The sequence below is a fragment of the Sparassis crispa genome, assembly GCF_003851025.1.
Source record: "Sparassis crispa DNA, contig_000012F, whole genome shotgun sequence".
Classification (NCBI taxonomy): Eukaryota; Fungi; Basidiomycota; class Agaricomycetes; order Polyporales; family Sparassidaceae; genus Sparassis; species Sparassis crispa.
This window is the reverse complement of record NW_020939759.1, coordinates 109,504-135,165: the sequence shown is the minus strand read 5'-3', so window position 1 is coordinate 135,165 and position 25,662 is coordinate 109,504. Positions and strand designations below refer to the sequence as shown.

The 25,662-nt window shown below is 50.6% G+C and overlaps 8 protein-coding genes across 8 annotated transcripts; 5 read left to right on the top strand and 3 right to left on the bottom strand.

Annotated features, from left to right (window-relative positions):
• Positions 1–1,752: 1,752 nt before the first annotated feature.
• Positions 1,753–5,958, top strand: SCP_1300430 (predicted protein; the record flags this gene model as incomplete). Its single annotated transcript, XM_027763341.1, has 1 exon — positions 1,753–5,958. The coding sequence occupies one exon, from the start codon at positions 1,753–1,755 to the stop codon at positions 5,956–5,958; it is 4,206 nt and encodes a 1,401-aa protein (XP_027619142.1).
• A 139-nt stretch (positions 5,959–6,097) lies between these two features.
• On the top strand, positions 6,098–6,451 carry SCP_1300420 (hypothetical protein; the record flags this gene model as incomplete). Its single annotated transcript, XM_027763340.1, has 1 exon — positions 6,098–6,451. The coding sequence occupies one exon, from the start codon at positions 6,098–6,100 to the stop codon at positions 6,449–6,451; it is 354 nt and encodes a 117-aa protein (XP_027619141.1).
• A 1,091-nt stretch (positions 6,452–7,542) lies between these two features.
• Positions 7,543–8,165, top strand: SCP_1300410 (hypothetical protein; the record flags this gene model as incomplete). The annotated part of the gene is made up of 2 exons (XM_027763339.1): positions 7,543–7,906; positions 7,969–8,165. The coding sequence occupies 2 exons, from the start codon at positions 7,543–7,545 to the stop codon at positions 8,163–8,165; spliced, it is 561 nt and encodes a 186-aa protein (XP_027619140.1).
• A 416-nt stretch (positions 8,166–8,581) lies between these two features.
• Positions 8,582–9,289, bottom strand: SCP_1300400 (hypothetical protein; the record flags this gene model as incomplete). The annotated part of the gene is made up of 2 exons (XM_027763338.1): positions 8,582–8,616; positions 8,689–9,289. The coding sequence occupies 2 exons, from the start codon at positions 9,287–9,289 to the stop codon at positions 8,582–8,584; spliced, it is 636 nt and encodes a 211-aa protein (XP_027619139.1).
• Positions 9,290–10,333: 1,044 nt separating this feature from the next.
• Positions 10,334–13,496, top strand: SCP_1300390 (Urease; the record flags this gene model as incomplete). The annotated part of the gene is made up of 13 exons (XM_027763337.1): positions 10,334–10,378; positions 10,437–10,660; positions 10,711–10,951; positions 11,013–11,408; positions 11,460–11,493; positions 11,545–11,654; positions 11,706–12,188; positions 12,244–12,289; positions 12,343–12,399; positions 12,449–12,561; positions 12,615–12,910; positions 12,970–13,108; positions 13,164–13,496. The coding sequence occupies 13 exons, from the start codon at positions 10,334–10,336 to the stop codon at positions 13,494–13,496; spliced, it is 2,517 nt and encodes an 838-aa protein (XP_027619138.1).
• Positions 13,497–14,563: 1,067 nt separating this feature from the next.
• Positions 14,564–15,196, bottom strand: SCP_1300380 (hypothetical protein; the record flags this gene model as incomplete). The annotated part of the gene is made up of 2 exons (XM_027763336.1): positions 14,564–14,690; positions 14,742–15,196. The coding sequence occupies 2 exons, from the start codon at positions 15,194–15,196 to the stop codon at positions 14,564–14,566; spliced, it is 582 nt and encodes a 193-aa protein (XP_027619137.1).
• Positions 15,197–17,248: 2,052 nt separating this feature from the next.
• On the top strand, positions 17,249–18,031 carry SCP_1300370 (hypothetical protein; the record flags this gene model as incomplete). The annotated part of the gene is made up of 1 exon (XM_027763335.1): positions 17,249–18,031. The coding sequence occupies one exon, from the start codon at positions 17,249–17,251 to the stop codon at positions 18,029–18,031; it is 783 nt and encodes a 260-aa protein (XP_027619136.1).
• A 1,752-nt stretch (positions 18,032–19,783) lies between these two features.
• Positions 19,784–24,070, bottom strand: SCP_1300360 (hypothetical protein; the record flags this gene model as incomplete). The annotated part of the gene is made up of 2 exons (XM_027763334.1): positions 19,784–20,305; positions 20,378–24,070. 2 exons carry the CDS (start codon positions 24,068–24,070, stop codon positions 19,784–19,786), a joined length of 4,215 nt encoding a protein of 1,404 aa, XP_027619135.1.
• Positions 24,071–25,662: the final 1,592 nt, after the last annotated feature.

Genomic DNA, 25,662 nt, shown 5'->3' with positions numbered 1-25,662 from the left:
CGGCGTAACCCCCATCCACCTACATGGTCTTATCACCGGTGATCCTGTACTCCAGGTAGCGGAGTGCTAGTCCGGCCAACATCCCGCTCATGCCATCGTAGATCCGCTGCTCCATACATACTTGGTTCGTCGAGGCCTGTCGTAGACATGTCCTAAGCCCACTGGGGCGAAGGCAGATATCATATTGTAAACATTGTAAACAGCCTGCCGTGAATACGGTGCCATCCGCAAGTGTGTGAGTCCATATCCATTTACCAAATATGACTGACCTAATTCCGTCCCCTGCAGAGCGAAGGAGTCCATTGTTTTGAATTGCGATAACTAACACACACATTGAAACCGTAAGCTGTTACTTTCATTCTCCAACGTTACCTTGCATACCTTATCACCCACCTTTCACAGCTGCATTCGTGCGTTTTCCAACTTTGAGGACCAGAACACCTGTGTATATGCCGTGCGAAAGGTCCCTCAACACGCCAAATGGGGTCCTTCCAGTGACAAGGACCTTGCACGTATACTCACCGTAGACAATAAATCAGCTACTGTGTGGCTCGTCGGAGAAGTCGACTCGTCATAGTTCAAACTTCGCGGTGAACCCTTGGCCGTTGTGAGCATCAAGATCATTCCCGTTATAGCCGAGGACCTTCGCACGGCCAACCATCTACTTGAGCATCTTGCACGCGGGACCGCGGGTAAGCAATTATTTGTTCTTCATTTACTCTAATACTCAGTGGCAACGACGTACAGGTTCAAACACTTCTGATGTTTTGAAGGCGTCACGCTTTCAGAGCACCGGGAGCGGAGAGTACACTTCTGTATGTTAAATTTCTTACTTCCAACAAATATTTGTTATTCATTGCTTTAAGGTGGAAGCCTTCCAAGATGTATTTGATGCCAAAACCAAGTTGGGCCCCAGGAACACTATGAGACAGATGCATGCCACGGACATCAAAAAAAATGATCTCGTCCTGGTCGAATGTAATGTCACCCGTTGGAGGGTCGATGCTAAAGGTAAGGCTTCATACAAGAAGAGCTGGACCAAGTGGCTGTTAGATTAGATAATCCATCAGTCTCTTAAGTGTCTAGACTCAAAGCAATGCAAGATGCTGTACACCTAGATACCTATTGATCAGGCTGCGCTATGCACTGCTATGTAGAAGCTATGCATAGCTATGCCTGCCTATGTTCATAACCACAATCCTGTGTTACTCACAGGTTTGTATAGCCACACTCTAGGTAGATATAAACCCCCTAGAGTCCACTCTGAGTCCTCAGTGACTCACTTCTGGACTCTAGGTGAGTAGAGTACTTTGTCCTCAATATTACTTAGTGACTCACTTCTGGACTCTAGCTGTGTTGCCCAGCTCTTCTGTCCTGTTATTTGAGTTCCCTACAAGGTCTGCATATTGCAACTTTATTAGGTTATGAGCCCCGCGCTCTAGCCCCTTTGCTGTTGCTTTGTCTTGGTCACTTTTCTGTGCCTTTCTTGTCCTTATAGTGTGCTGCATATCCTTTATTTACAAAGACACCAACTGTTGGGTCTGTGCACTTCAGTGGGCCAGCCTTTGACCTTCTTGGGAACATCCTGGTAATCATCCCAGTGACCTGAGCGGTTGTACAACTGGGTGTTTAGTAAATACTTACTGGTTACAATTACTATACCTCCTTTCCTGCACACACTCCTGAGGACTATCCTGCACTTTTTCAAGCACCAGACATAATCACACACAACCCTTTACCCCTTTCCACATCATGTCTTCCACCTCTACCCACACTCCCAACTTTGCCAAGCTCAATGACTCCAATTACCCTACTTGGAGCGGTGAAATGGCTGCCTGGTTGCGCTCTGCAAACCTTTGGAGACTTGTCAATGGCAAGCTTCCACAGCCAAAGCTCTCTGGATCACCTACAGCAGCTGAGCAAACCAAGCTAGACACTTGGGAGGCCAATGCAGAGAAAGCAGCTGGTCAAATCTATTTGATGGTGGAACCAGATCAGCGCACTCACTTTGCTGGTGTGGTGGATGACCCTATCAAAATGTGGGAACAGCTTGCAGCTGTTCATCTGCAGAAGAAACCTGGAGCGCGTTTCAATGCTTATGATGATGTCTTCTCCATCAGAAAGCAACCAGAGGAATCACTTCAAGGGCTTGTCAATAAGGTCAATGCTGCCATGCAGCGTGTTAAAGACCTTCGCCCTAATGACTTTAATCTGACAAAGCTGGATGAAGAGTTAACCTCCATGGCTATGATTCGTGCTCTTCCTGTGGAGGAATATGGCGCTTTTACCTCTGCGCTACTTCAGCGTGATATCCTGAGCAAAGATGTTGTCACCCAGGCTTTTGTCACAGAGGAAATCAATCGTCGTCATCGCACCACTTCCTCTCCCAAAGCAGATCAAGCACTCACCACTGCTTCCTCCTCACAGCTCACCTGCGATTTTTGTGAGGGTAAAGGACACACACAGTCCAATTGCTATGCTTTCCAGAATGCTTCAAAGAAAGCCAAGGAAAATCGCAAAGAGCGCCGCTCTAAGCGTGGAAACAAGGCAAATGCTACTGCTGCTGCTGCTGCCACCCAGAATACCACTCAGGTTGACCCTACCACTGTCACAGAGTCTGCTGGCAAAGCAAGTCTCTCTGACCCACTTCAGCTTGATGCTGACTTTAACTGGAATGCAGACACAGGCGCCACTTCTCATATGACACCTCATCACCACTGGCTTAGAAATTACAAGCCTTTGGTCATTCCAATCAAACTCGCTGATAACACCATTGTCATGTCTGCTGGGGTGGGAACAGTTGTATTTAATCCAGTGATTGCAGGGAAAGCAGTCAGGCCTGTGGAATTCACTAGGGTGCTGCATGTCCCAAGGCTCAGGAACAATCTCCTCTCTTGTCTGTATTTAGTTCGTCAGAAAGGCTTCAGAATTCACATAGAGTCCAAGTTCATGACCTTCCTTCACTCTCATCAGACTCTATTTGTTGCCTCTATCACAGAGAACTACACTGCCTTTCTTGATGGAACTGTACAACCAGCTCCAGAGTCTGCACAGGCTATAACCACAGTCCCTCTTGATTTAAATCTCTGGCATCGTCGCTTTGCTCATCACAACTATGCCGATGTCCAAAAGATGATTAGAGAGGAGCTAGTGACTGGTCTTATGCTGGATTCAAAGCAGCAGCCTGACCCCATTTGCGAACCATGTCTGGCCGGTAAAATGCATGCCAATCCCTTCCCTACATCGGACAGTCATGCCTCCAAACCCCTAGAATTAATTCACACAGATGTCCATGGACCTCTGCCTGTGTGTACACACTCAGGATATCGGTACTGGATCACCTTCATAGATGATTACAGCCGATTCAGGGTTGTGCTATTGCTAAAGGCTAAGAGTGAAGCCTTTGATGCTTTCAAGCAGTATAAAGCTTATGCTGAAAATCTGCTTGAAGCAAAAATCAAGGCTGTCCAGGATGACAAGGGTGGGGAGTACATGTCCAATGCCTTTATACAGTTTACTCAGGAGGCAGGGATTGAGCGCAGACATACCACGCGCAATAGACCACAGCAGAATGGAGTTGCAGAGCGAGCTAATCGCACAATGGACAATGACATCACTGCTATGCTAGCAGAGTCTAAACTGCCTCCTTCCTTCTGGGGAGAATGCATTGCATCTATGGTGCATGTCTGGAACCGTCTGCCTACAGCAGTGGTAAAGGGTGCAACTCCCTATGAGCTGTGGTACAAGCGGAAGCCAGATGTCAGCCATCTTCGTGTTTGGGGCTGTACTGCCTATGTGCATGTGCAGAAGGATCAGCGTATAGGTCTGGGACCACACATGCAGAAATGCGTGTTTATTGGTTATCCTGCAGGATACAAGGGGTGGAAGTTCTACAATCCTGACACCAAAAAGACTATAATCTCAGAACGTGCTGATTTTGATGAGCGCTACTTCCCTGGCCTCAAATGCACTCCTGATATTCCTCCTCCACCCTCTATGTCATTTCCACCTGCAGACATTATTCCTCTACCTGTAGCACCTGTACCTGGACAGGATTTAGGGGGAGATGGTGCACATGTGCCAAATCCTATACCCGGTCCAGTTGCTTCAGAAGCTGATCCACCTGCACCACCTGCACCACCTGCACCTGAGCATCCAGTAACTCCACCACCACCAGATCCTTCAGAGCATCATAGAGTTCCAACTCCTCCTCCATTTGAACCTATAGATCATCGTCCAATTGCTCAGCGCCGGGTACCTCGCAACATTAGGCCCACCTGGAAAATGCGAACTTCACCACCACCTATGCAGGATGCAGAGTCTGAGGACGAGTTGAATGTGATAGATGCAGATGCTGACTTTGTTGAAGTCCAGTTTGCTGGTCTATCTGCTGGAGCAGACCCTCGGACCTATAAACAGGCTATGGGCAGTCCTGATGCTGATAAGTGGCAGCAAGCAGCCAATGAAGAGATTGTGTCTCTAATGGCCAATAACACATGGGACATTGTTCCACTGCCACCAGGCAAAAGGGCAATAGGCTCAGGCTGGGTGTTCAAGGTGAAGCACAATGCAGATGGTTCTGTAGAGCGCTATAAAGGCAGATTAGTCGCCAAGGGTTACAGTCAACGCCCTGGCTTTGACTACACAGAAGTCTTTGCTCCCACATTCCGTCAACCTGCATTGCGCCTTATTCTAGCTCTTGCTGCAGCAGAGGATCTAGAACTTCACTCTGTGGATATCTCATCTGCCTTCCTAAATGGAGACTTGGAGGAAGAGATCTACATGCAACAACCTGAGGGGTTTCACCAGGGTGGTCCAGAAATGGTCTGCAGGCTAAATAAGTCACTCTATGGCTTGAAGCAAGGTGCACGCCAGTGGAACAAGAAGCTTCATGAGGTGCTCACCAAAATGGGCTTCACTCGTCTTCAGTCTGACAGAAGCATCTATGTGTACATTAGGGAAGATGTGCGCATTATTGTCCCAGTCTTTATAGACGATATGACACTTGCTTCAAAGTCCAAGAAGGCACTTGATGACACTGTCAAGGAGTTAAAGTCATATTTTAAACTCCGAGACCTTGGATCTACCCAGTTTCTGCTGGGCATAGACATCAAAAGAGACCGTGCAAAGCATACCATTTCACTCTCACAGCGCCAGTATATAGTGGATATGCTGGAGCGTTATGGTCTCTCTGACTGCAAGTCTGTCAGCACTCCTATGAATCCTGGAGCAGAGCTTTCAAAGGCCCTTGCACCTCAGACACAGGAAGAGGCAGAATATATGCACAAAGTGCCTTATCTCAGTGCTGTAGGGGCACTGATGTATTTGGCCATCACCACTCGTCCAGACATCATGTTTGCCATTGGATGTCTTGCGCGTTTTAATGCCAATCCTGGTCCTGCACATTGGATTGCTGTGAAGCATGTCTTCCGCTATCTGAAGGGCACAATGGACTTAAGGCTGCACTATGGTCCCAGTGATGTAAAGGAGTTCTTCCTAACCTACACGGACTCAGACTTTGGTGGTGAGAGGGATAACCGTCGCTCCACTGGTGGTTACCTTGTAAAAGTGGGCACAGGTGCTATTAGCTGGAGTAGCAAGCTTCAGTCCCTTATTGCCCAATCCACCACAGAAGCCGAGTACATTGCTGCAGTTGAAGCAGGAAAGGAAATCCTCTGGATGCGTAATCTTCTCATAGAACTGGGGTATACAGTGTCCAAAGCCTCTACACTTTACATGGACAATCAGTCTGCAATCAGTGTCTCTAAAAATCCAGAACATCATGGCAGAATGAAGCACTTGGATCTGCGCTTCTTCTGGCTTCGAGACACTGTGGAGGCAGGTCGAATTGCACCAGTATATATTCCTACTGCAGAGATGATAGCGGACATTTTGACAAAGCCCTTGCCAGCGGCAAAGATTATCTACTGCCGTGAGATGATGGGCTTGAGGATCTAATCGTCAAAAACCCGGATCTTGCCGGATAGAGCATATAACTCGGACATTGTCGGATCGGTGTTTTCTCGGATCATCTGTCTGCCACATATACCACTCTCACTGCTGCGGTTCAAATCATCTCTTTGCCCCTTCCACCACTATGAAAACCTTCGCCATTGCCCTTCTTATTACTGCAGGGGCGCTCTTCCCTGCCATTCTCCTTCTTTCTTTTTATTATGCCATCACCCGTATCTGGCCAGCACCACCCCCGCTCGACATCGAATTGGAACGCATTACCATTCCGGCATCCAATCAACCGACTCATCACATGCTTGTTCACCCGGCTATGCCACCTCGTGCTCACATTCGGCGACACTCACTGCACTTCACCACTCAGCAGTTCGATGAGTTGGACGACCTTGCATCTATGATGCTGCGTGACAGCGAGATGGAAGCCGAACATCCATTCAAGTCTAAATCGTGCGACGAGGAACATTGGGATGTAGTGGAATGAGTGGGTTCAGGGGGAGGTATGTGGAGCTCTTGCATTCTGTTGAAGAGGGAAGACTCGTTGGATTAAGGGGGAGTGTTAGATTAGATAATCCATCAGTCTCTTAAGTGTCTAGACTCAAAGCAATGCAAGATGCTGTACACCTAGATACCTATTGATCAGGCTGCGCTATGCACTGCTATGTAGAAGCTATGCATAGCTATGCCTGCCTATGTTCATAACCACAATCCTGTGTTACTCACAGGTTTGTATAGCCACACTCTAGGTAGATATAAACCCCCTAGAGTCCACTCTGAGTCCTCAGTGACTCACTTCTGGACTCTAGGTGAGTAGAGTACTTTGTCCTCAATATTACTTAGTGACTCACTTCTGGACTCTAGCTGTGTTGCCCAGCTCTTCTGTCCTGTTATTTGAGTTCCCTACAAGGTCTGCATATTGCAACTTTATTAGTGGCAGACAGGTTTCGAACTCGTCACCATAGCGCATCTGTATGATGGGCCCCAGGAGATTAGGGCTGTTGTCCCGCGCGCGGAAGTTTCATCATTCATCTAAATAGTCTCTATTGTATATGAGCCTGTGCTACTGCTTGTAATCCGCGCTACCTACGTTTATTTTTTTCCCCGCCATTTGTACACTACTGCCATCTTGCGTTTCGCGCTTGCAGTAATTACCATCCTAAACCCTAAAATGGCTTGACTACGGGATTTTCTTGTAAACTATTCTTATGACTACTACCTTATCACATGTCGCTCTCGCAGAAATCGACGCTTTGAATATATGTGGGGGGACTAGGGAATCGGACATGGCGTGCGAATGCAGCGCCGCTCACCCACAAGTTGCTGTAACCTGTTACGTTTACAGATCTCAGATTTACGCGACTCAGAGTAGTACCGTGACGCGGTATTCGCGTCGCGTGTTGAGCAGCGTTGAGCGTTGAGCGTTGAACTCTGGCAGAACCTCGACAACAAGCTGTGCATTTTGCAATTCACGTTCAATTGTGAGTTTGCACTGTTCTTCGGAGTTTCTTTTCATGAATGTACTAACAACGACTGCCTGAACGTTGGCATAGGCACGTAGAGCACAACATTCAGTGGATGGCGGACGCTGTGATTGATCTGACCAACGTGTCGGACACCGCGTCTGAATCCGGTTCTGAAAATGGCTCGTCCTTGTCGGACGAGGTTCAGGTACCGCCTGCTCTTGAGGATACAGGACGCGAGCAGCTACGCGTTGCGATCGACAACGTGCCAGAGGATCGCCTACGCGCGATCGTTAAGGAACTGGTAGATAGCGCTCCAGCAGTCGAAGCAGCTATGATGCAGAAGCTAGTTGCCACGAAGAAGCCGAAGAAGAGGGCTGCGGTGGAAGTCTTGCCGAGGTGGGAGGTCTGCATGCATTGCGAAGAGGAGTACGACGCAAGTACGCGAAGGAGGACTGGGGAATGCAGATACCATTCAGGTACAGGCTTTCACAAGTACTTGCGTCCTCTATGGTAGCACCGGCTAACGTTGGTTGGATAGGCGATTTGGAGGTCGACGAGGATAGTTTCGTCGATTGGGACGAAGACTGCCACGGCCCTATGGACACTCCAGCCAAACGAAGAGCCTGGCCCGAGAACTTCATCTGGAATTGCTGCGATGCTGACGGTAGAAGCGAAGGCTGCGAAGATGCAAAGCATGTGCCTGGAGGTCACAGAAAGACGCGAGCGAGGTACTAGCTACCGGTGGGTTTGATGTCTCCGTCATAGCACCTTGTTGCCAATCCATGCAATGATCATCACACAAGGAGGATGCCAAGAAAAACGGTGCGGTGTTCGATATGATAGCTACATCCAGTGTTTTACAGCTAGCGTACAACAATGTCCCAGAATCGTACCTATTCCGTATGCCCGTTACAGAGCGCTGGTCGTATTAAAAGGTGGAGTAGGCAAGGGTGGAAAGTAATAAGTCAGGGGATGGGGAAGAGGTTACTAATCTTCCTACCATCCAATTGCAAGGGAAACATATGACTCCATCCAATACAAGCGCGCTCCTGTGCCCGTGCGAACCATCGCATCTTCGACAAGCCAGATGCGATAATCCTGTATTCTTCATCGTCTCCAAAGCTACTCAGCCCTCGATGCATCTCCAAATCCTACGTGCATTCATCGATCATCTCCCAGTCCTCCCCTGGCACAACCACCCAAGAATTGCTTAGTAGGCTTTCACCGTTCGACATGACCGCATTGGTGTCGAACTCACGTTCAGTAGCAACTAGACTCTCGAGCTCTCTCGTGGCTGTGTGTATCGAGAAGGCAAGGCGAGGACCCATGTGCAGTATTTTCTGGCCCTCAGGGGACATGCGCATTCGGGTGGTAATCGCCATGCGGTAGAGGTCGGGCTCGGGTTTAGAGCGTGGGAATGATGCGCGGGCGGGGCGTACGCACTGTATTGGTGACAGTGGAGAGTTTGTGCGAGCGGCGGGCATCGTTACTCCTGAGGGTGTAATTGAGACAGCGGAGGATGTGGATGAAGGCTTGGACATCAACACCGCTGCGCGATGGAGCATGTTCTTCCGCTTCTCTCGCTGCTCCTTGTAGTGTCGCAGAGTGCGTGTGTATGGTACCACGTGCGAGCAGTCTGTCGAAGAGGCACAGGGCGGCGAAGAATAACGCTGAGGGCCATTACGGCCATATAGTGGTGTTTCCACCGCAGCATCCATATCCTGCAACGACAAGTAGGAGCCCGTGCGGCGCAGCGGAGTACGCGCAAGTTTGTTAGGCGAAGGTGCGGAAAACGACATCGTACGCTTGCGGGTCGGGGTGGAGGCTGAGGTCGGAGGGGATACGAGGGAGCAAGACATGCAACGACGGTGAAGGGGTGAGAGAAAAGGAGCGATGATGACCGTCGCTGCTGATGAGGATGAGGGAACAACTTGAAGAACAAGGGGCGGTGATGTGACGGAGAACGGATACAATGGCTGCGCTCCGGGGCAAAGCAATTGTTATGGCCATAATGAAAAGCACGTGAGAGATTTGCCTTTCTTGGAAGTAGCAGGCGGTGCCGAGACTGCGCCTCCACTCCGCAGGCGTCGACACGTTGAACACACGCCGCTGTGTTCCGTCCCGAGCAGTCCACTGTGACATCCCAAATGTATCGCACGTATGTTCGGGCCGCGCGAAATCTGCAGCGGAAGAGACACATCACTTACGGGAAGGCCGCAACTCGGATGATGATCAAGTCCCTTTGGATCATTTGATTCGAGAGCCCACCTCACATTATGTCGATTCGGCACCCAAGACGAGTCAGGATGCTTTAAATCTGCAAGAGAGATAGCAACGTGATAGACATGCGACAACATAGGAGCCCCATGGAGTGACCCGGATTACACGCGCAGGAGACAAGCAGGAGATAGCATTCCCATGACCAGCATACCAGAGATACGAAGCCTCAGACCTCAGACCTCAGGCCTCAGGCCCAACACCGCAGCTGCGAATTTCGGACAACTGGTCAGTCAGGCGAGGTGTACGTTTCAGTCCAGCAGATGTCGTGTCAAGATTATGTTGTACCTGGCGGCCACGGACACGCAGAACTGTCACAGGGCGCCCATAAGACGAGGGTTATACCAGCACGTTGGTGTCAAGTGGGGAACAGAGGAGGCTCGGTGCTGAATGAGAGTAAGAGCGAAGGTGAACGAACAGCAAGCGAGCGGCGCCATCAGCACGAGTCCCCAGATCTCATCGTGCGCGAACTAGTGAGCAACTGCGGCGGAGGCAGTCTTATCTCTCCACTAAACACGGTCTTCACAGCTCGTCCTCTGTGTCACTCCTTCGAATTTGTGTTGTCAGACTTCGGCGACAGTGATTTATCTCCTGCATTAGTGGCAGAGACGCTGTGATCGGTCGACATGCGCATTTCTCCAAGGGAGGAAGCTAAGCTATTGTTGCACCAAGTTGAGTGATATCTTTACCGTGACTTCTCACAGCAGTGACCTACCATATTGTTATTAGGCTGGGTTCCTGGCACAGAAACGCCTTGCGCGAGGGCTGCAGCTGAATCTGACAGAAGCGACTGCTCTTATCGCCTCCCAGCTCCAGGAGCGGATCAGAGATGGCAGACATTCAGTCGCAGAGTTGATGCAACATGGCAAGACGCTACTGGGCAGGAAGCATGTTCTTCCCGGAGTTCCTATTCTGCTCCATGAGATACAGGTGGAAGGGACGTTTCTGGACGGGTGGGTCTCATCCCAGCGACTCGTCTAATCTGCTCATGAGCGTCGCTCAGCGTATTCCTGGTGACCGTCCACGAGCCCATCTGCACGGATTCTGGAGACCTTTCAGCTGCACTGTACGGTTCCTTTCTTCCAGTTCCACAGGACGATGCGTTCCCGTCCATTGATCCATCCGAGTATGCTCGTGACAAGGCGCCTGGAGCGGTTGTCCTCAAGAAAGACCCTATCATCATCAATAGGAAGCGCGACAGAGTACGGCTTCGGGTGACGAACAACGGCGACCGTCCCATACAAGTCGGTATCCAATATATTATGCGAGGTTCGTGCCAGAATGCGAATGACCCTGTGTTTTTAGATTGGCTCCCATTATCATTTTATCGAGACCAACCGTGCTCTATCATTTGACCGAGGCAAGGCTTATGGCAAGCGTCTTGACATAGCGGCAGGCACCGCTGTCCGCTTTGAGCCCGGTGACACGAAGACGGTCACACTTTGCGCAATAGCGGGTAACAGGGTCATATCGGGCGGGAATCGTCTTGCAAGCGGCGTCGTTGATCCTACTAGAACTGAAGAGATAGTAAGAAACTTAGTGCAGAAAGGATTCGGACATGTGCCGGAGCCAGGCGCACTCGAGGTGACGGTGGATACGAACATGACCAGAGAGGCTTATGCCTCCATGTTCGGACCTACCGTTGGTGATAAAGTAAGACTCGGAGATACTGCCCTCTGGATTGAGGTTGAACGGGACGAGGTATTGACTTTGCACTTCATAAACTTATTGATTCTAACGCATTCGATTTAGACATTCTACGGAGATGAAGTCAAGTTTGGCGGAGGTAGGGAATAATGCCGAACTTCAGCGATTTAGACTCATCCGTTAATCATAGGCAAAACGATCCGTGAAGGCATGGGGCAATCGACCGATCGTTCCGCCGCATATTCTCTGGACCTTGTCATTACCAACGCTCTCATAGTGGATTGGACGGGCATTTACAAGGTAATCTATCATGTAAAATGGCAGTAGAAAATACGTTGACATTTTTTCCAGGCTGACATCGGTGTCAGGAATGGTGTCATAGTCGGCATCGGGAAGGCTGGAAATCCCGACGTCATGGCAGGCGTCCACCAAAACCTCGTCATCGGATCGTCGACCGAGGTCATCGCAGGCGAAAAGTTAATCGTCACTGCCGGCGCCATCGACGCTCACATACACTACATCTGTCCACAGCAAGTGACTGAAGCGCTCGCTTCGGGTGTCACCACTATGATCGGCGGAGGTACAGGCCCGAGCTCTGGCACGAATGCAACTACCTGTACGCCCAGTCCGTTCTACATGAGACAGATGCTTGCAGCGACGGACGGAATGCCGATGAATTTTGCGTTCACGGGCAAGGGGAACGACTCGGGACCGACCGCGCTTGAGGAGGTGGTCAAGGCTGGTGCCGCTGGTCTGAAGTTGCATGAAGATTGGGGCTCGACGCCTTCGGCGATCATGAACTGCTTGGACGTCGGTGATAAATACGACGTGCAGGTCGGCATGCTATCAACCCGTTCCGCGACGCCACTGGCTGATTTTCATGCATTAGGTCAACATTCATACAGATACACTCAACGAAAGTGGATTTGTCGAAAGTGAGCACGTTCTCATGCTCGTGTTTTTTTTGGTCCTGACAAAGAATAATAAGGTACAATCGCTGCTTTTGGGAACCGCACCATCCATACCTACCATACAGAGGGAGCTGGTAAAGACTCCTTATGCAACATGCCTTCGTTATCTTATCGGACTCACAGGTGGTGGACACGCTCCTGATATCATCGTCGTTTGTGGGCTGGACAACGTGCTTCCTTCATCAACGAATCCCACACGACCTTACACCAAGAACACGCTGGATGAGCATTTAGACGTGAGCGTGCCACCGCCTGATCTCTTATTCTTCATCTGAGCTTCTTTTCACAGATGCTCATGGTTTGCCACCACCTGGACAGATCAATACCCGAAGACTTGGCGTTCGCCGAGTCACGTATCCGAGCAGAGACGGTGGCAGCCGAAGACGTCCTGCACGACACCGGTGCGATCTCCATGATCAGCTCTGACTCGCAGGCGATGGGGCGTGTGGGCGAGGTCATCACCCGGACGTGGCGGACCGCCAGCAAGATGCGGGAATGCAGAGGTCCGCTGACGCTTCTGGGCGACGAGGAGGGTCGGGACAACTCCCGTGTTAAGCGCTACATCTCTAAGTACACAATCAATCCGTGAGTCGTGTCTCCTTTTATTGTCGTGGGATAGCGCTGGTGCTCACACGACGAGTCAGAGCGATCACACATGGGATCGGCCACCTGGTGGGGCAGGTCGCTGTGGGGGCGCTCGCGGACCTTGTGCTGTGGAAGCCGGAAAACTTCGGGTCCAAGCCGGAAATGGTGCTCAAGTCTGGGGTCATCGCCTGGGCGCAGGTAAGCGTATTCCGTGCGACTGACCAGACAGGCGAGCGCTGACTCTGCCACGCAGATGGGCGATGCAAACGCGTCTATCCCTACGGTCCAGCCGTTCATCGGACGACCGATGTGGGGCTCGTACCCTGCATCCGCAGCGCTTAATTCCATCTCCTTCGTCTCGGAGATTTCAGTCACGTCTGGTGTCATCGCATCCTATGGCCTGTCGAAGCGCGCCGAGGCGGTGAAGAATTGCCGTAACGTCACAAAGAAAGATATGAAATGGAACTTCGCCACGCCGGTTATGAAGGTCGACCCCGAGAGCTACGATGTCCACGCGGACGGTGTCCTCGCCGACGTCCCGCCCGCGGAACGCCTTCCTCTTGCGAGGGCGTACAACATATTTTGAGGGTGAAGATTCGCTGTGTGACTGAGGGCTGTATGAACACAAGTAAGATGTATTACTATGACTCCCAATCTATGAGACACCGGTGCTCTTTGGACGACCTACATCCATGAATACTTCGCGGGTACATCTAGCGGTAATTCATGACGTCCATGTAGCATCATGACGTAGTCGGCCGTGCTCACGTATGCCGCAATATATGCATAGAAATGCAAGTACCTGAATCAGTGAGGCTTCGCCAAGTTATTGCCTTGACAGCCATCGTTGGTAAGTATATTGGAGTTGTCACACGGTGCAGCGCCTCCATACACAGACAATGACACTTCCTCCGACCATTGTTGTTCATGGTCCGCTTGTATGCATGACTATGTCTTATGCTGCGGCCATCGTTTGGGATGCAGCGTGGAGGAATAGTATGCTCCCGTGCATTCAGAGGGGAAGGAATGTCACCTGGAGGATATTCATGCTGCCAGCTGCAGGGCTCCCTCATTTCACTGGACCAATCGCCCCCGCGGTCGCGGCCACTCCCATCGTCGTCATCGTCGTCGGAGTAGTCGCCCAAAGGCAAGTTTAGATACTCTGCTTGAAACCTTCGTGCCTCAGTATGTCCGTATTACGCTCTGACCGCTTTCTATATGCATCGCATTTACTATCTAGAAGTACCACAATTTTGTTATCCCAATTGGATTACTGTAGTTCTCTTCATGGCGGTAGACATGAAAGCGAGGTATGTAGCCTCCGCAAGTAGTGGACACTCTGCTTCAGGACATCCGTGTCCTACGAGGGACAACTTGCGGTGAACCCTACTCTGATGTCGCTGGAACGTAAGTTCTGCTCCATGCTTAACTACAACGAGCTGAGTACCATGATCATGCGCAACTAGTGACTCATGATCCGTCCTTCGGAGGCAGCTTGCAACATCCTTACATACAGCCACGTCGACAGACGTAGATCCTCGGTCCTTTGTTGCATCCGTTCAGAATCATAGTGACCAAAGATGATCTATGTAAAGCATTTAGGTTGCCCTCGATGCGGAGCAACAGTGTATGAGTACGGTCCACTTGTGACATCTACAAAATGTCGTAACATAGTCGGCTGTTGCTTCTTCGACAGCCACTTTTGGGAAACCTGGATCGAAAGAGAATCTGGATCAGGGGAGGTTCGTGATCAAACTTGGAACCCTTAGGGCTATATTTGCTGCTGGAGTCATCAGCACTCCGACTGCTTGCATAAGTGATAGAGACTAACCTCTTCACAATACTGTTCTTGCGCGGGCTACGACTACCATCAGGAGTGCAGTGAGGAAAGACATGCTTCCATGGGTTAAGAGGAGAAGGAATATAACCCCGAGGAAATAGACACGGCTGGGACTCGCCAATTTCGCTTGACCCATCACCAACATCGACATCGTCCATCTCGAAAACCTCAACAACGGATACAACCACAGGAGTCTGAGTATTTTCGGCTTTTGCGCATGTCTGGCGAAGAGTTGCATATGGACTAAACTTCCGAAATTCGGTGCCAGTAACATAAGAGGGCTTGACCTGAGGAACATCCTGCTTTCTGCGTTCATACCCGATCGGAAGAGGAGGGCTCCGGGATATACTCAGTCGTTTGGTCTCTTTACAAAGATCCTTCCCGGCTCCCGTCACCAGGCTAGCAAGCCAACGAGCCTTCGGCTGGGAACCCTTGACGCCATTCATGCGGTTACCGGGGACCGACCGCCGACTAGGACAGACGCGAGATTTGGAAATCTGAGAGTCCCGGAAAGGATAATACTTTGTCGGTGATGGTAGCGATGGATCACCAGGGAAAGTTTGGTCAAACGAAGCTGCAAGGCTGCCACGAGACCTGAAACCTGTAAATGAAACAATGGGGTGATCGAAACCGAGAGAAAAATCCCTTCCAAAGGAGCCACCCGTCGCACAGATGCATTCTCGCCCATCGCGAGAAGCAGCCGCTTTGGTGGTACGGACTGAGCTCCAACTGGGAGTTAAGTTTTCCCCTTGAAGTGACGACTCACCCGGGTAACAATTGACCCCCCGTAGCTGAAGTGACTTTCGTGCACTGACTAGATAATCCGATGGCGATACGGTATTTCCTACTGCTGTGGACGAAGAACCAGCGGAGTAAGCGGTGGTGTGTTCGGGCATGGTGCTGAGTGAGAGAAAAGTGGTGCACGTACGCTATTTATCCAACCGCCAAGAGTGTGGCCATAACACGGTGTGCTCTGTTACAAAGGGACAATAAAACCTGCTTGAAACGGAAGCAGATGAGTCGGAATCCGTCACTGAACCGAGATCGCTCAATCCGGTAATTTCCGCTTGAAGCCGTTGAATCACACGACGGGCAATGGCCTCGGAAAACCTATCAATGGAGGTGGATTGCAGAGATGCAATTGTCTTAATAAACATCAACTGTCCATCGCACTGCACCGGTGGACAAAAGATTAACTGCAATAACTTGTCACTCGGAGGACAGTTGGCATCCTCCGATCACCTTTCATGTATGGCAACTAGTAGCCTGTGACGCTGGCGTCTCAGGCCGAACATATCCTGTTGTCGGAAAAACTATCTGTCGAGTGCACACCAAGAAGCTCAGAAAGGTGCTTTTAAGACAATTCCATCTCTGCTATCTGCCTGTTGCGGCTGGTGATGAGCCACCATTGCCTGTCGTGTCAACCGCCACGATGCCAGAACCCACCTGCAGCCATAGCTCCCAATGATGTGCAGGCTCGGTGCGGCAGAATGAGGCAATGTTGGTGTCTCTCAGCGAGTCCACCAATGGAAACTTCCAAGACATGCAGTCTCAGTTCGACGCGCTGAGGAACAAAGTGAGGCTCACCAATGCAGAAAAACGTGCTACGGAGAGAGTTAGCTGCGCAGGAACGTCATAGACTCTTTTGTACGGCCATCACAATACGGACGTTACCTAAAGGTCCATGCACGACTTGCAGGATGAAGGAGATAACAACGAAGGTTAAACATGACCTCAAGATGTTAGCGCGTCCTCACCATTCTTTATATTCGCCGCCATGTTAATTTCACATCAGGAAAACCCCACTTTTCCTTAAGAGGACACTTATATAACTTAAATGGACTTATGGTCCTTATTTAAGGAAATAAGGACAAAAAGGGCCTAAGGCATATTCCCTGAGTGTCTGAAATTCGACTTATTGAGACTTATTTCAACACTTATGGACTTAAATAAGGGTTGTCGGACCCAAAAGTTTAAATAGGTCCCTAAGAAAAAGTTGGGTTTTCCTGATGCATTGTCCAGGACGGGCGGTTTCAGAGTTCGTGGCTGTCATTGGTACGTACGTAGGGTCTGATTACCCATTTAACATCATTTTCCTCAACAATATGCTACCTAGTATTAAGTGATGAGCAGGGGGGCCTCACTGGCAGCAATGTAGAGGATCGCCTGAACATGTCGTCGTATGTGCTCTTGCAGACAATAATCTGTCATGCTAATGCTTCTCTGTTGGAGGTGCGGATTAGCAATCCGGCATCTACGGAAAGGTCCGTAGGGTTAGGATTAGTAAGGACAATGTCTCGAGAACAGTCTGGTAGTTTCTAGTCTTTTAGTTTACAGTATATAAGGAGCTCAACAGGCTTCTATGTAGTTAAGCCAATTTCTATCCTCTTCCACTCGTAGCCCGAGGCGCAGTTGCTTACAGGTTATGAGCCCCGCGCTCACACTAGTTCATATCTAATCTCTCCCTCATATCTTATCACTCGATCTTATCATGCGAGATGGCATCGCTAAATCCCCATGTCAAGCTCCCGACCCTCACGGGAGATAATTACTATGACTGGAAATTTGCAGTTTCCATGGTCATGCGGCACAACGCGTGCTGGGACGTTGTGAGTGGAAAGGTGTCGAAGCCTGCTGAAGACAAGTTGGGAGACTGGCCGAAGAAAGCGGAAGATGGACTCACACTGATCGGGCTCACAGTCGATCCGAGCCAGTACGGCTACATTCGTGATTGCGTGGATGGACCGGCGGCATGGAAAGCATTGGCAGCAGTCTACGAGAAAAATAGCCACACGAACCGAATCGCCCTCAAGCGTCAATTCTACAATTTCGTGCATGATCCCAAGTGTCCGATCCGGGATTACATCAGCGGCATTACCGATTTGGCAGCGAAGTTGAAGGGCATTGGAGTTGCGCTCGAAGACGAAGATGTTACTGATGTCCTTATATTCAATCTACATGAAGACTACTCTAATATCGCGGGCACACTCACAGCCACCAAGGGTGATCTGAAGATAGCAGATGTGACAGGTGCTCTAGTCGATGAAGAAGGACGACGCAGAGGATTGCCTAAAGCGGACGATGAAAAAGAAGTCGAGAATATGGCATTATTCGCGCAGAAAGAACGTGACAATCGAAATCGTAACGCGGAATGTTACAATTGCGGAAAGCGTGGTCACATTGCTCGTGATTGTCACTTACCGGGCAGGTACAACGAAAAGAATTTGGCAAAGGCCGAGAAGGCGTCGGTTGCCTTTGATTTGCGAGACGTTGCATTTTGAAGGGTTAGGGTTACCGTGGGAATCAAGGGAGGTACCTTGGGAATGAAGCATTGGCTCTGCTGTCGTGGTCGAAGAATCTGGCGAGATGGTAGCAGGAGGCTCTCTTATCATGAGCATAGGGCTCTCACAGCATATAGCGAGGTACAGGATTTCCAAGTATGGATAGCCGATGAATTTTGGAGATGCCGAATTGAGGGGGTGTGTTGGAGGTGCGGATTAGCAATCCGGCATCTACGGAAAGGTCCGGGAAAGGTCCGTAGGGTTAGGATTAGTAAGGACAATGTCTCGAGAACAGTCTGGTAGTTTCTAGTCTTTTAGTTTACAGTATATAAGGAGCTCAACAGGCTTCTATGTAGTTAAGCCAATTTCTATCCTCTTCCACTCGTAGCCCGAGGCGCAGTTGCTTACATTCTCAGGTGCACCTCGTCTTCGTTGTCATAAGAATCTTCTAATGCCAGCCTTGCCCCAAGCTCTTAGAGTCCTCTTACGTCGGAGAACTCGAAGGACAGTGAGGGCACGTTCGGCCAACGTCGCCACATTGCATGATAGATGTGCATTCCCACCCATCCCTCTTTCCTTGCTCATTTTGCTGTGCAGGCAGTAAGTGTACTGCTTTTGACCTGCTCTATCACCCTATGCATATGGACCCTACTTATCAAACCTGGAACCTCAAACCACCGAAATATTATTATCACTCCTCATTTTGGTTGTCTCCATTTCAATGGTGTGGGCATAATACTGATACATGATTAAGGTATGTCTCCTTGCATAACATGTCATCAATAGGCAAAATATGATCAAACTCAAATCTAGGGAAGACTACATCTGCTTGTCGTACGTGATCACAGATCAGCTGCCACTACTACGGCCTTGCTGCGGTGATGCTCACTTGGTCTACCCATCAGGACGATTTATTGACCAGTTGCATCGGGGAATTCGCCTGGATCTTGTTTGAGCTTGCAGCGCTGACAAGCGTGACCAAGTGTGATGCGAGTTTGTAACCGCGTGTAAGAGCTTACAATCGACGTGTCGTGCTGGTACACATCTTGTGGGTCTTCGTCGCTATGGTATAACTATGCCCAGAGCATGCGCACAGGCCATTGCTGTTCTGTTTCGATCTTCGGAGCTACTCTGCATTCTACACGTCTTGTAACACCTTCCTGGCCGCAGCCCAGCTTGATGTTCGGCTTGCAACGTCTTGTCAGAGTGTTCCCACCTTGACTCCTCTGGACAAGAGATAGCTGATAATGCGACGCGCCGTGCCTTTCCCCTATGCCCTATCATAGCTATCATACGAGTTCCTGCTACTGGCCCTAAAGTGATCGGTACGCATATGAGCGTATGAGACGCAACGGGGAACGGCCGAAGCCGTAGAAGCGCAGCGGTACGACTGGGTGAGGGACGAGACCGGAGAGCGGAGCTGTAGTGACACGCGGGTCAGCGGAATGCTCCAGGTGTAAGACTCTGTATTCATACCTGCAGTGACACACGGGTCACTGCACGGATTTGTAAGTAATCAGTGGGATACATGAGAAGACGAAGACGTACGCGGAATGCTCCAGGTGTAAGACTCTGGAGCATTCTCTACTTCATACACAGTATAAGTATTCTAGGTGATCTTGTCTCGTAATCTTGAGAGACAAGACATTCGATGAGTTAACAAAAGAGACAATTAACACAAGAGAAATAAGACCATGCACGTATTATAAACGCGCCGTACAATAACCCGATCTCAGATTGCGACACTCCCCTTCAAACCTTCGCAAGTCCCATCGACGACGCGAAGTGTTTGCACTTCATTGATGGCAGCGCTTTCGTCAGGATGTCCGCTGTCATGTCCTCCATTGGACAGTACGACAGCGAGATCTTGCCTTCAGCAATGGCATAGCGAATAAAATGAAATCGTATGTCGATGTGCTTTGTTCGTGCATGGAAGCGGTCATCCTTTGCAAGTGCGATAGCTGACTGATTGTCGGAACGGAGAGGAAGAGACTGTTCAGGTTCACCAAAGAGTTCCTTGATGAACGAGCGAAGCCAGATGGCTTCCTTGCTTGCGTGCGTCAATGCGACGTATTCAGCCTCAGTCGTTGAGAGAGTGACGAGGCCCTGGCGCTTCGAGGACCATGAGACGGCGCCGCCGTTGAGCATAAACACGTAGCCCGAGATAGCGCAGCGCCCTTCCGTGCTCATGCCGTCAGCATCGGAGTAGCCTACAATATCGTTATCCTCCGAGCCACCGAGCACAAGCCAGACATCTGCTGTCCCTTTGAGGTACTGGTAGACGCGCTTCAAGGCATTCCAGTGCGCGATGCCAGGATTGTGACCGAATTGCGTGAGTTATCCAACAGCAAAAGTGATGTCAGGACGAGTGGCGACAGAGACATACTGTAGTGCTCCCAATGCCTCGAGATAAGGCTTGTCTCGCATAGCGGCATATTCGGCAGTGGAGACAGGACACTGGTCGATGGAGAGCTTGACGTGAGGATCCATAGGCTGGGAGAGAGACTTCGCATCCGAGAACCCATAGCGTGCAACGATCGACTCGATGTATGCGCGCTGCGAGAGCGCGATCGTGTGCTTCTCGAGGTTGCGCCGGACTTCAATGCCGAGGAGCCAGTGCAGCTCACCGTTGTCCGTGATTTCGAGTTCGGACTTGATCATCTCCTTGAGGCGAAGCAGGTTAGTGAGCAGCGAGCAGACGAGCGTCATGTCGTCGACGTGAAGGAATATAATGGATATTTCACCATCAGGGTGGTGCTGATAGAATACGGCATGGTCATGCTCAAGCTGCATGAGCTTAAAACCCTCGAGGATCTTGCGGAGACGGACATACCAGCGCCGTCCCGACTGGTGGAGTCCGTAGAGCACGACCAGGAGCAACAAGATTTTACCAGGTGTCAAGCCTTCGAGTTCGATGTCAGGGGGAGGGCGCATATAAATTTTCTCGTCCTCCTGCAGCTTGCCGTAGAGGTATGCGCTCTTGACATCGACTTGATGTGTGTGCCAGCTATTGCGAGCGGCGACCGAGAGGATGACGCGAATAGAAGCGAGCTTGCTGACCGCGGCATAGGTGTCATCCGAGAAATAATCGACGCCCTCGACTTGTGTGTAACCTTGAGCAACCAGGCGTGCACGGTAGCCGGTGACCTCGCCGCGGGCATCTCGCTTCGTGCGAAATACCCATTTCGAGCCAACAATGTTGTGGCCTGATGAACGCGGCGGTGGATCTGCGTATACCCACGCTTTCCTTGACTCCAGCCGCCGGATTTCGTCGTGCATTGCTTCTTGCCACTTTGGCCAATCTGGGCGATGCTTGGCTTCTGCAATGGAGCGCGGATCAAAACCTAGTGCATCAGATGCCGCAGAACCCACGGAATATGCGAGGACTTCGCATTCCTCACTCTGGTCAATTGTGATCTCGGTGAGTGCACCCTCAGCTCGTCCAGATGCTATGTCACGGAGCTTGGCACTTGGCGTGCGCTTGCGTTTCCCCTGGATGATATGAGGGTCCTGAGGCTCGTGAATCTCACCAGGCTCAAGTGATGGTGAGCGCTCGGGTTCAGGGGTATGGCGTGGACATTTAACGGGAGGCGGAGCGTCGTCGGGAATCCTTGAAGTAGGTCCTATGTCAAAATCTTGCTCCCCTTCGATGCGTGGAGACTCTGAGCTAAAAACAATGTTTCGCTCCACAGAAATCTTCCGCTCTTTTGGCCAATAAATGCGGTGGCCATTTGATGTCCAGTCCAGGCCTACCCAGCGTGCCTCACGCCCTTGGGCGTCAAACTTCGAGTCTGTCGCAACAGTAACGAAAACAATACTCCCCCACTCGTGTAAGTTTGAGACATCCGGTGCATGCCCATAGCGTGCCTCAAATGGCGACCGACCTTGGAGTGCATGGCGAGCTGTCCGGTTGTAAACATAGACGACGTAGGCCAGGGCTTCACCCCAGAGCCATTTCGGGAGACCAGACCCAGCGAGCGCAGCGCGCACACTGTTAAATACTGTAAGGTGTGTGCGTTCAGCGACACCATTGTGCTCAGGTGTGTCGTGCACTGTCAGTTTGCGAATCGTTCCAGCACGTTCTAGATGAGCATCCATATCTGCAGATAGAAACTCGCCGCCACGATCCGACTGTACAACCTTCACATGCACTCCGTCCTGCGTCTGGAGACGTGCCTCGAAGACAACGTATTTTCCAAATGCCTCAGACTTGACGCGCATGAGCGGCATCTCGAGCCATCGTGTTGCATCGTCGACGATCATCAAGACGTACTTGCAGCGGTCAATGGTGAAGATAGTCGCGGGCCCCCAGATATCCATGTGGACGTGTTCGCCAAATTTCTCGGCAAGTGGGGACTGGCGTGCGGAGGATATGGGTGCGCGACGAGCCTTCGCGACAAGACAGGTCTTGCACTCGACCTTTTCGCTGTTGTGTGGGTCGAGCGCGATACCGGTAAGGCAGTTCTGGTGCAGCATAGCCTTGATGTAACCATAGTTGACGTGACCAAGCCGCTTGTGGATTTCGAAAAGTGAGAGTGTGACGTGTGCAGTAGTGACCGAAGTCTGGGATGTGTCATAGAAAATCCTGTATAAGTTTTCCTCACGCGGAATATAGGCGATTACATCATCATGCCGATTGAAAAGCGTGAGTTCACCGTCCTTGCTGAGCCACTTGAATCCTGCGGCCTCAATAAGACCTATAGAAATTAAGGTTGCATGCATGGCGGGTGCGTGCAGGACCTGTTTAAGCCGAATGTGCTTGCCCCCATTCTCGAAGGGCAAGTGCATCAACATGTCTCCTTCGCCATGCGAATAGAAGACCTCCGAGTTTGCGGCACGAATGGGGTGCGGCGCAGTTGCACGAAAATTTGAGAGGCGGTCAAGATGCGGCGTCATATGCCGCGAGGCACCCGAGTCAAAAATGTCAACGTGGCGTCCGGATTCAACGAAGCCGACAAAAGCATGCTGTGCATCTGAAATTCGGATCTCCTCCTGGGCAGCTAAATCTGAGCAATCTATAACAATCTCCTCTTCACAGAGAGGAGTAAATGTCGCGCAGGCACTCCAGGCCTCTTCAATGTGCGCTGACGATGCAGGGGTCACAGTGGCCACAGATGCAGACGATTCCTTCGTCACACTGTCCTTGGGCTTTGCGTCTGCCTTCACCTTGCCCTCGCTCATGCCTGAGCTAGTAGATGCGGCCTCTGACTTCTTGGGCCGCTGATAGAACTGCTTTTTCGACGCGCATTCCGGGGCGCGATGCCCTTTGCCACCACACTTGAAGCATGTCAAGTCCTCCTCTGAACGGTGAGTGCCACTCTTGCTTGAGTTTCCACCACGTCCTCGATAGCCACTGCGTCCACGTCCTCGCATTCCACCACGTCCGTTGACAACAGCAGCACCAGCCGTGGTGCTTTTGTCAGTGGATTTGAGTACGGCACGCGAGTCCGCTTCTGCTCGAAGTGCCTTGATGATTTCCACAGAGGTCACAACGCGAAGCGTGGCACCGGTGGCCAAGGTCGAGTTGTAGATGTCGGTGGCTGTGGCAATGGCCGTGACAACAGGAGCAAAGGATCGAGGGATCGAGGTGGTGATAGCATTGATGTAAGTCCTGTCCTCAATCCGTACGTTCATCTCGGAAAGCTTGTCCTTCAGCTCTGAAAGCTGATCTAGATGATGGCGGACCTTGCGCTCATCCGTGCAGCGAAGCGAGAAGAGCTTCGCCTCCGTCCATGCCTCGGAAGCAGCGGTGGACATGCCAAACTCCGTTTTCAAGCCGGACATCACAAGATAGACCTCGGTGATGGTGAGGTACTTCTTGAAAAGTGAGTCTGGGAATTTCGCCGTGATCGCGTTGAGCATCTGCTTGTTCAGCTTCAAATTTGCAGCCGAGGAAGTGTCCGCTGCATGCTGGAGCAGATCTTCTGCTTCGCAAGCACCTGCAGCACGTTCGACGCGGCCGAGCCATATGCGGTAGTTCGAGCCGTCGGACGCAAGCTTTGGTACCTCGGAAAATTCCTTGGCAACGGTCGTGGACATGATGGGCAATGGGATTTGAATTTGAGCAGTCACAGTGGGAGATATGTACGTGAGGGTGTCAAAGTCAATCCGAACAAGATGAGCGAATGGCGAATCGGTTTGATAGGGAGGGAGATCTGTCAGATCTTCGACTTCGTATCCCTGTTGAAGTCGTAGTGTTCGCGAAGCGAAAGAATATGCGCTACGTGCAAGAGTAACAGTCTGTTGATAATGAGAGAAATATTTCATAAAATACCAGTACGCGCGCAAGAACAAGAGACACCTCAGCCGTTAAGGCCGGGGCTCATAACCTATGAGCATATGAGACGCAACGGGGAACGGCCGAAGCCGTAGAAGCACAGCGGTACGACTGGGTGAGGGACGAGACCGGAGAGCGGAGCTGCAGTGACACGCGGGTCAGCGGAATGCTCCAGGTGTAAGACTCTGTATTCATACCTGCAGTGACACACGGGTCACTGCACGGATTTGTAAGTAATCAGTGGGATACATGAGAAGACGAAGACGTACGCGGAATGCTCCAGGTGTAAGACTCTGGAGCATTCCCTACTTCATACACAGTATAAGTATTCTAGGTGATCTTGTCTCGTAATCTTGAGAGACAAGACATTCGATGAGTTAACAAAAGAGACAATTAACACAAGAGAAATAAGACCATGCACGTATTATAAATGCGCCGTACAATAACCCGATCTCAGATTGCGACAACGCATGTTGAACTTTCGGCGCATCCGTCCTTCTGTGTATCGTCTCTCTTCTTCTCCACTCACCACCTCCTGCATGTTGTGATGTGACTCCCGAGCTGTATGGTGCTCCACGGACATGTTTGTCTGTGTCAATGTATGGGGAGATATTTGTGTGCCTATATTCATCATCCTTGAGCTGAGAAGCTCCGTGGGTACTCCCATGTTGTTGTGTGAAGGGGATGGATGCCGTGTTTGACTACCATATTCACATCTCATTCTCCACAGATTTTAATGGTCGCTCACAGTGTCTGCGGACATGCGCAACAGTTTCCTCCCTCATCGCCCATATTTGGCCGTGACCCATCATGGCTTTCAGCAAATCCGGTGCCAGGGTATCCCTAGCACGTGTGCATGCGAATATTCGATGGTCATTGGTCGCACTGGTGGTCTGGCAGTTTTTGCGGTGGATTGGGGTGATTCAGTGTATGTGCGTATATTTGGAACAGTTGGCATTGGTATGGTTGAATATATTTGTTGACTTGGGTATCTCATGTCCGATATGGTGGTGAGTACTGGGGCTAGTGATATGACTGTGATTTGCTGCACTCGAATGGATGCTGTCGCACCTGGTGGTGAAATGTAAGGTCTTACAGGACACACAAGAGCTATCATCCTGCCTGAGTCCTGGAAGAACTCCGACCTTTCACAATGCTTATTGTTCTTGGCAAAGGCTGCATAGTCTTACCTTTGATTATACTCGTGACTACAAGCCTTCTACACCTTCTATATATGTTATATCTTGTAATGACTTACAATCGCTCATAAGACCCATACCAGAAAGATGCAAATTCCCCGATGTGATAGTCATTCATGGAAGCTTGCAGCACTCCTACACACAACCATGTCCAC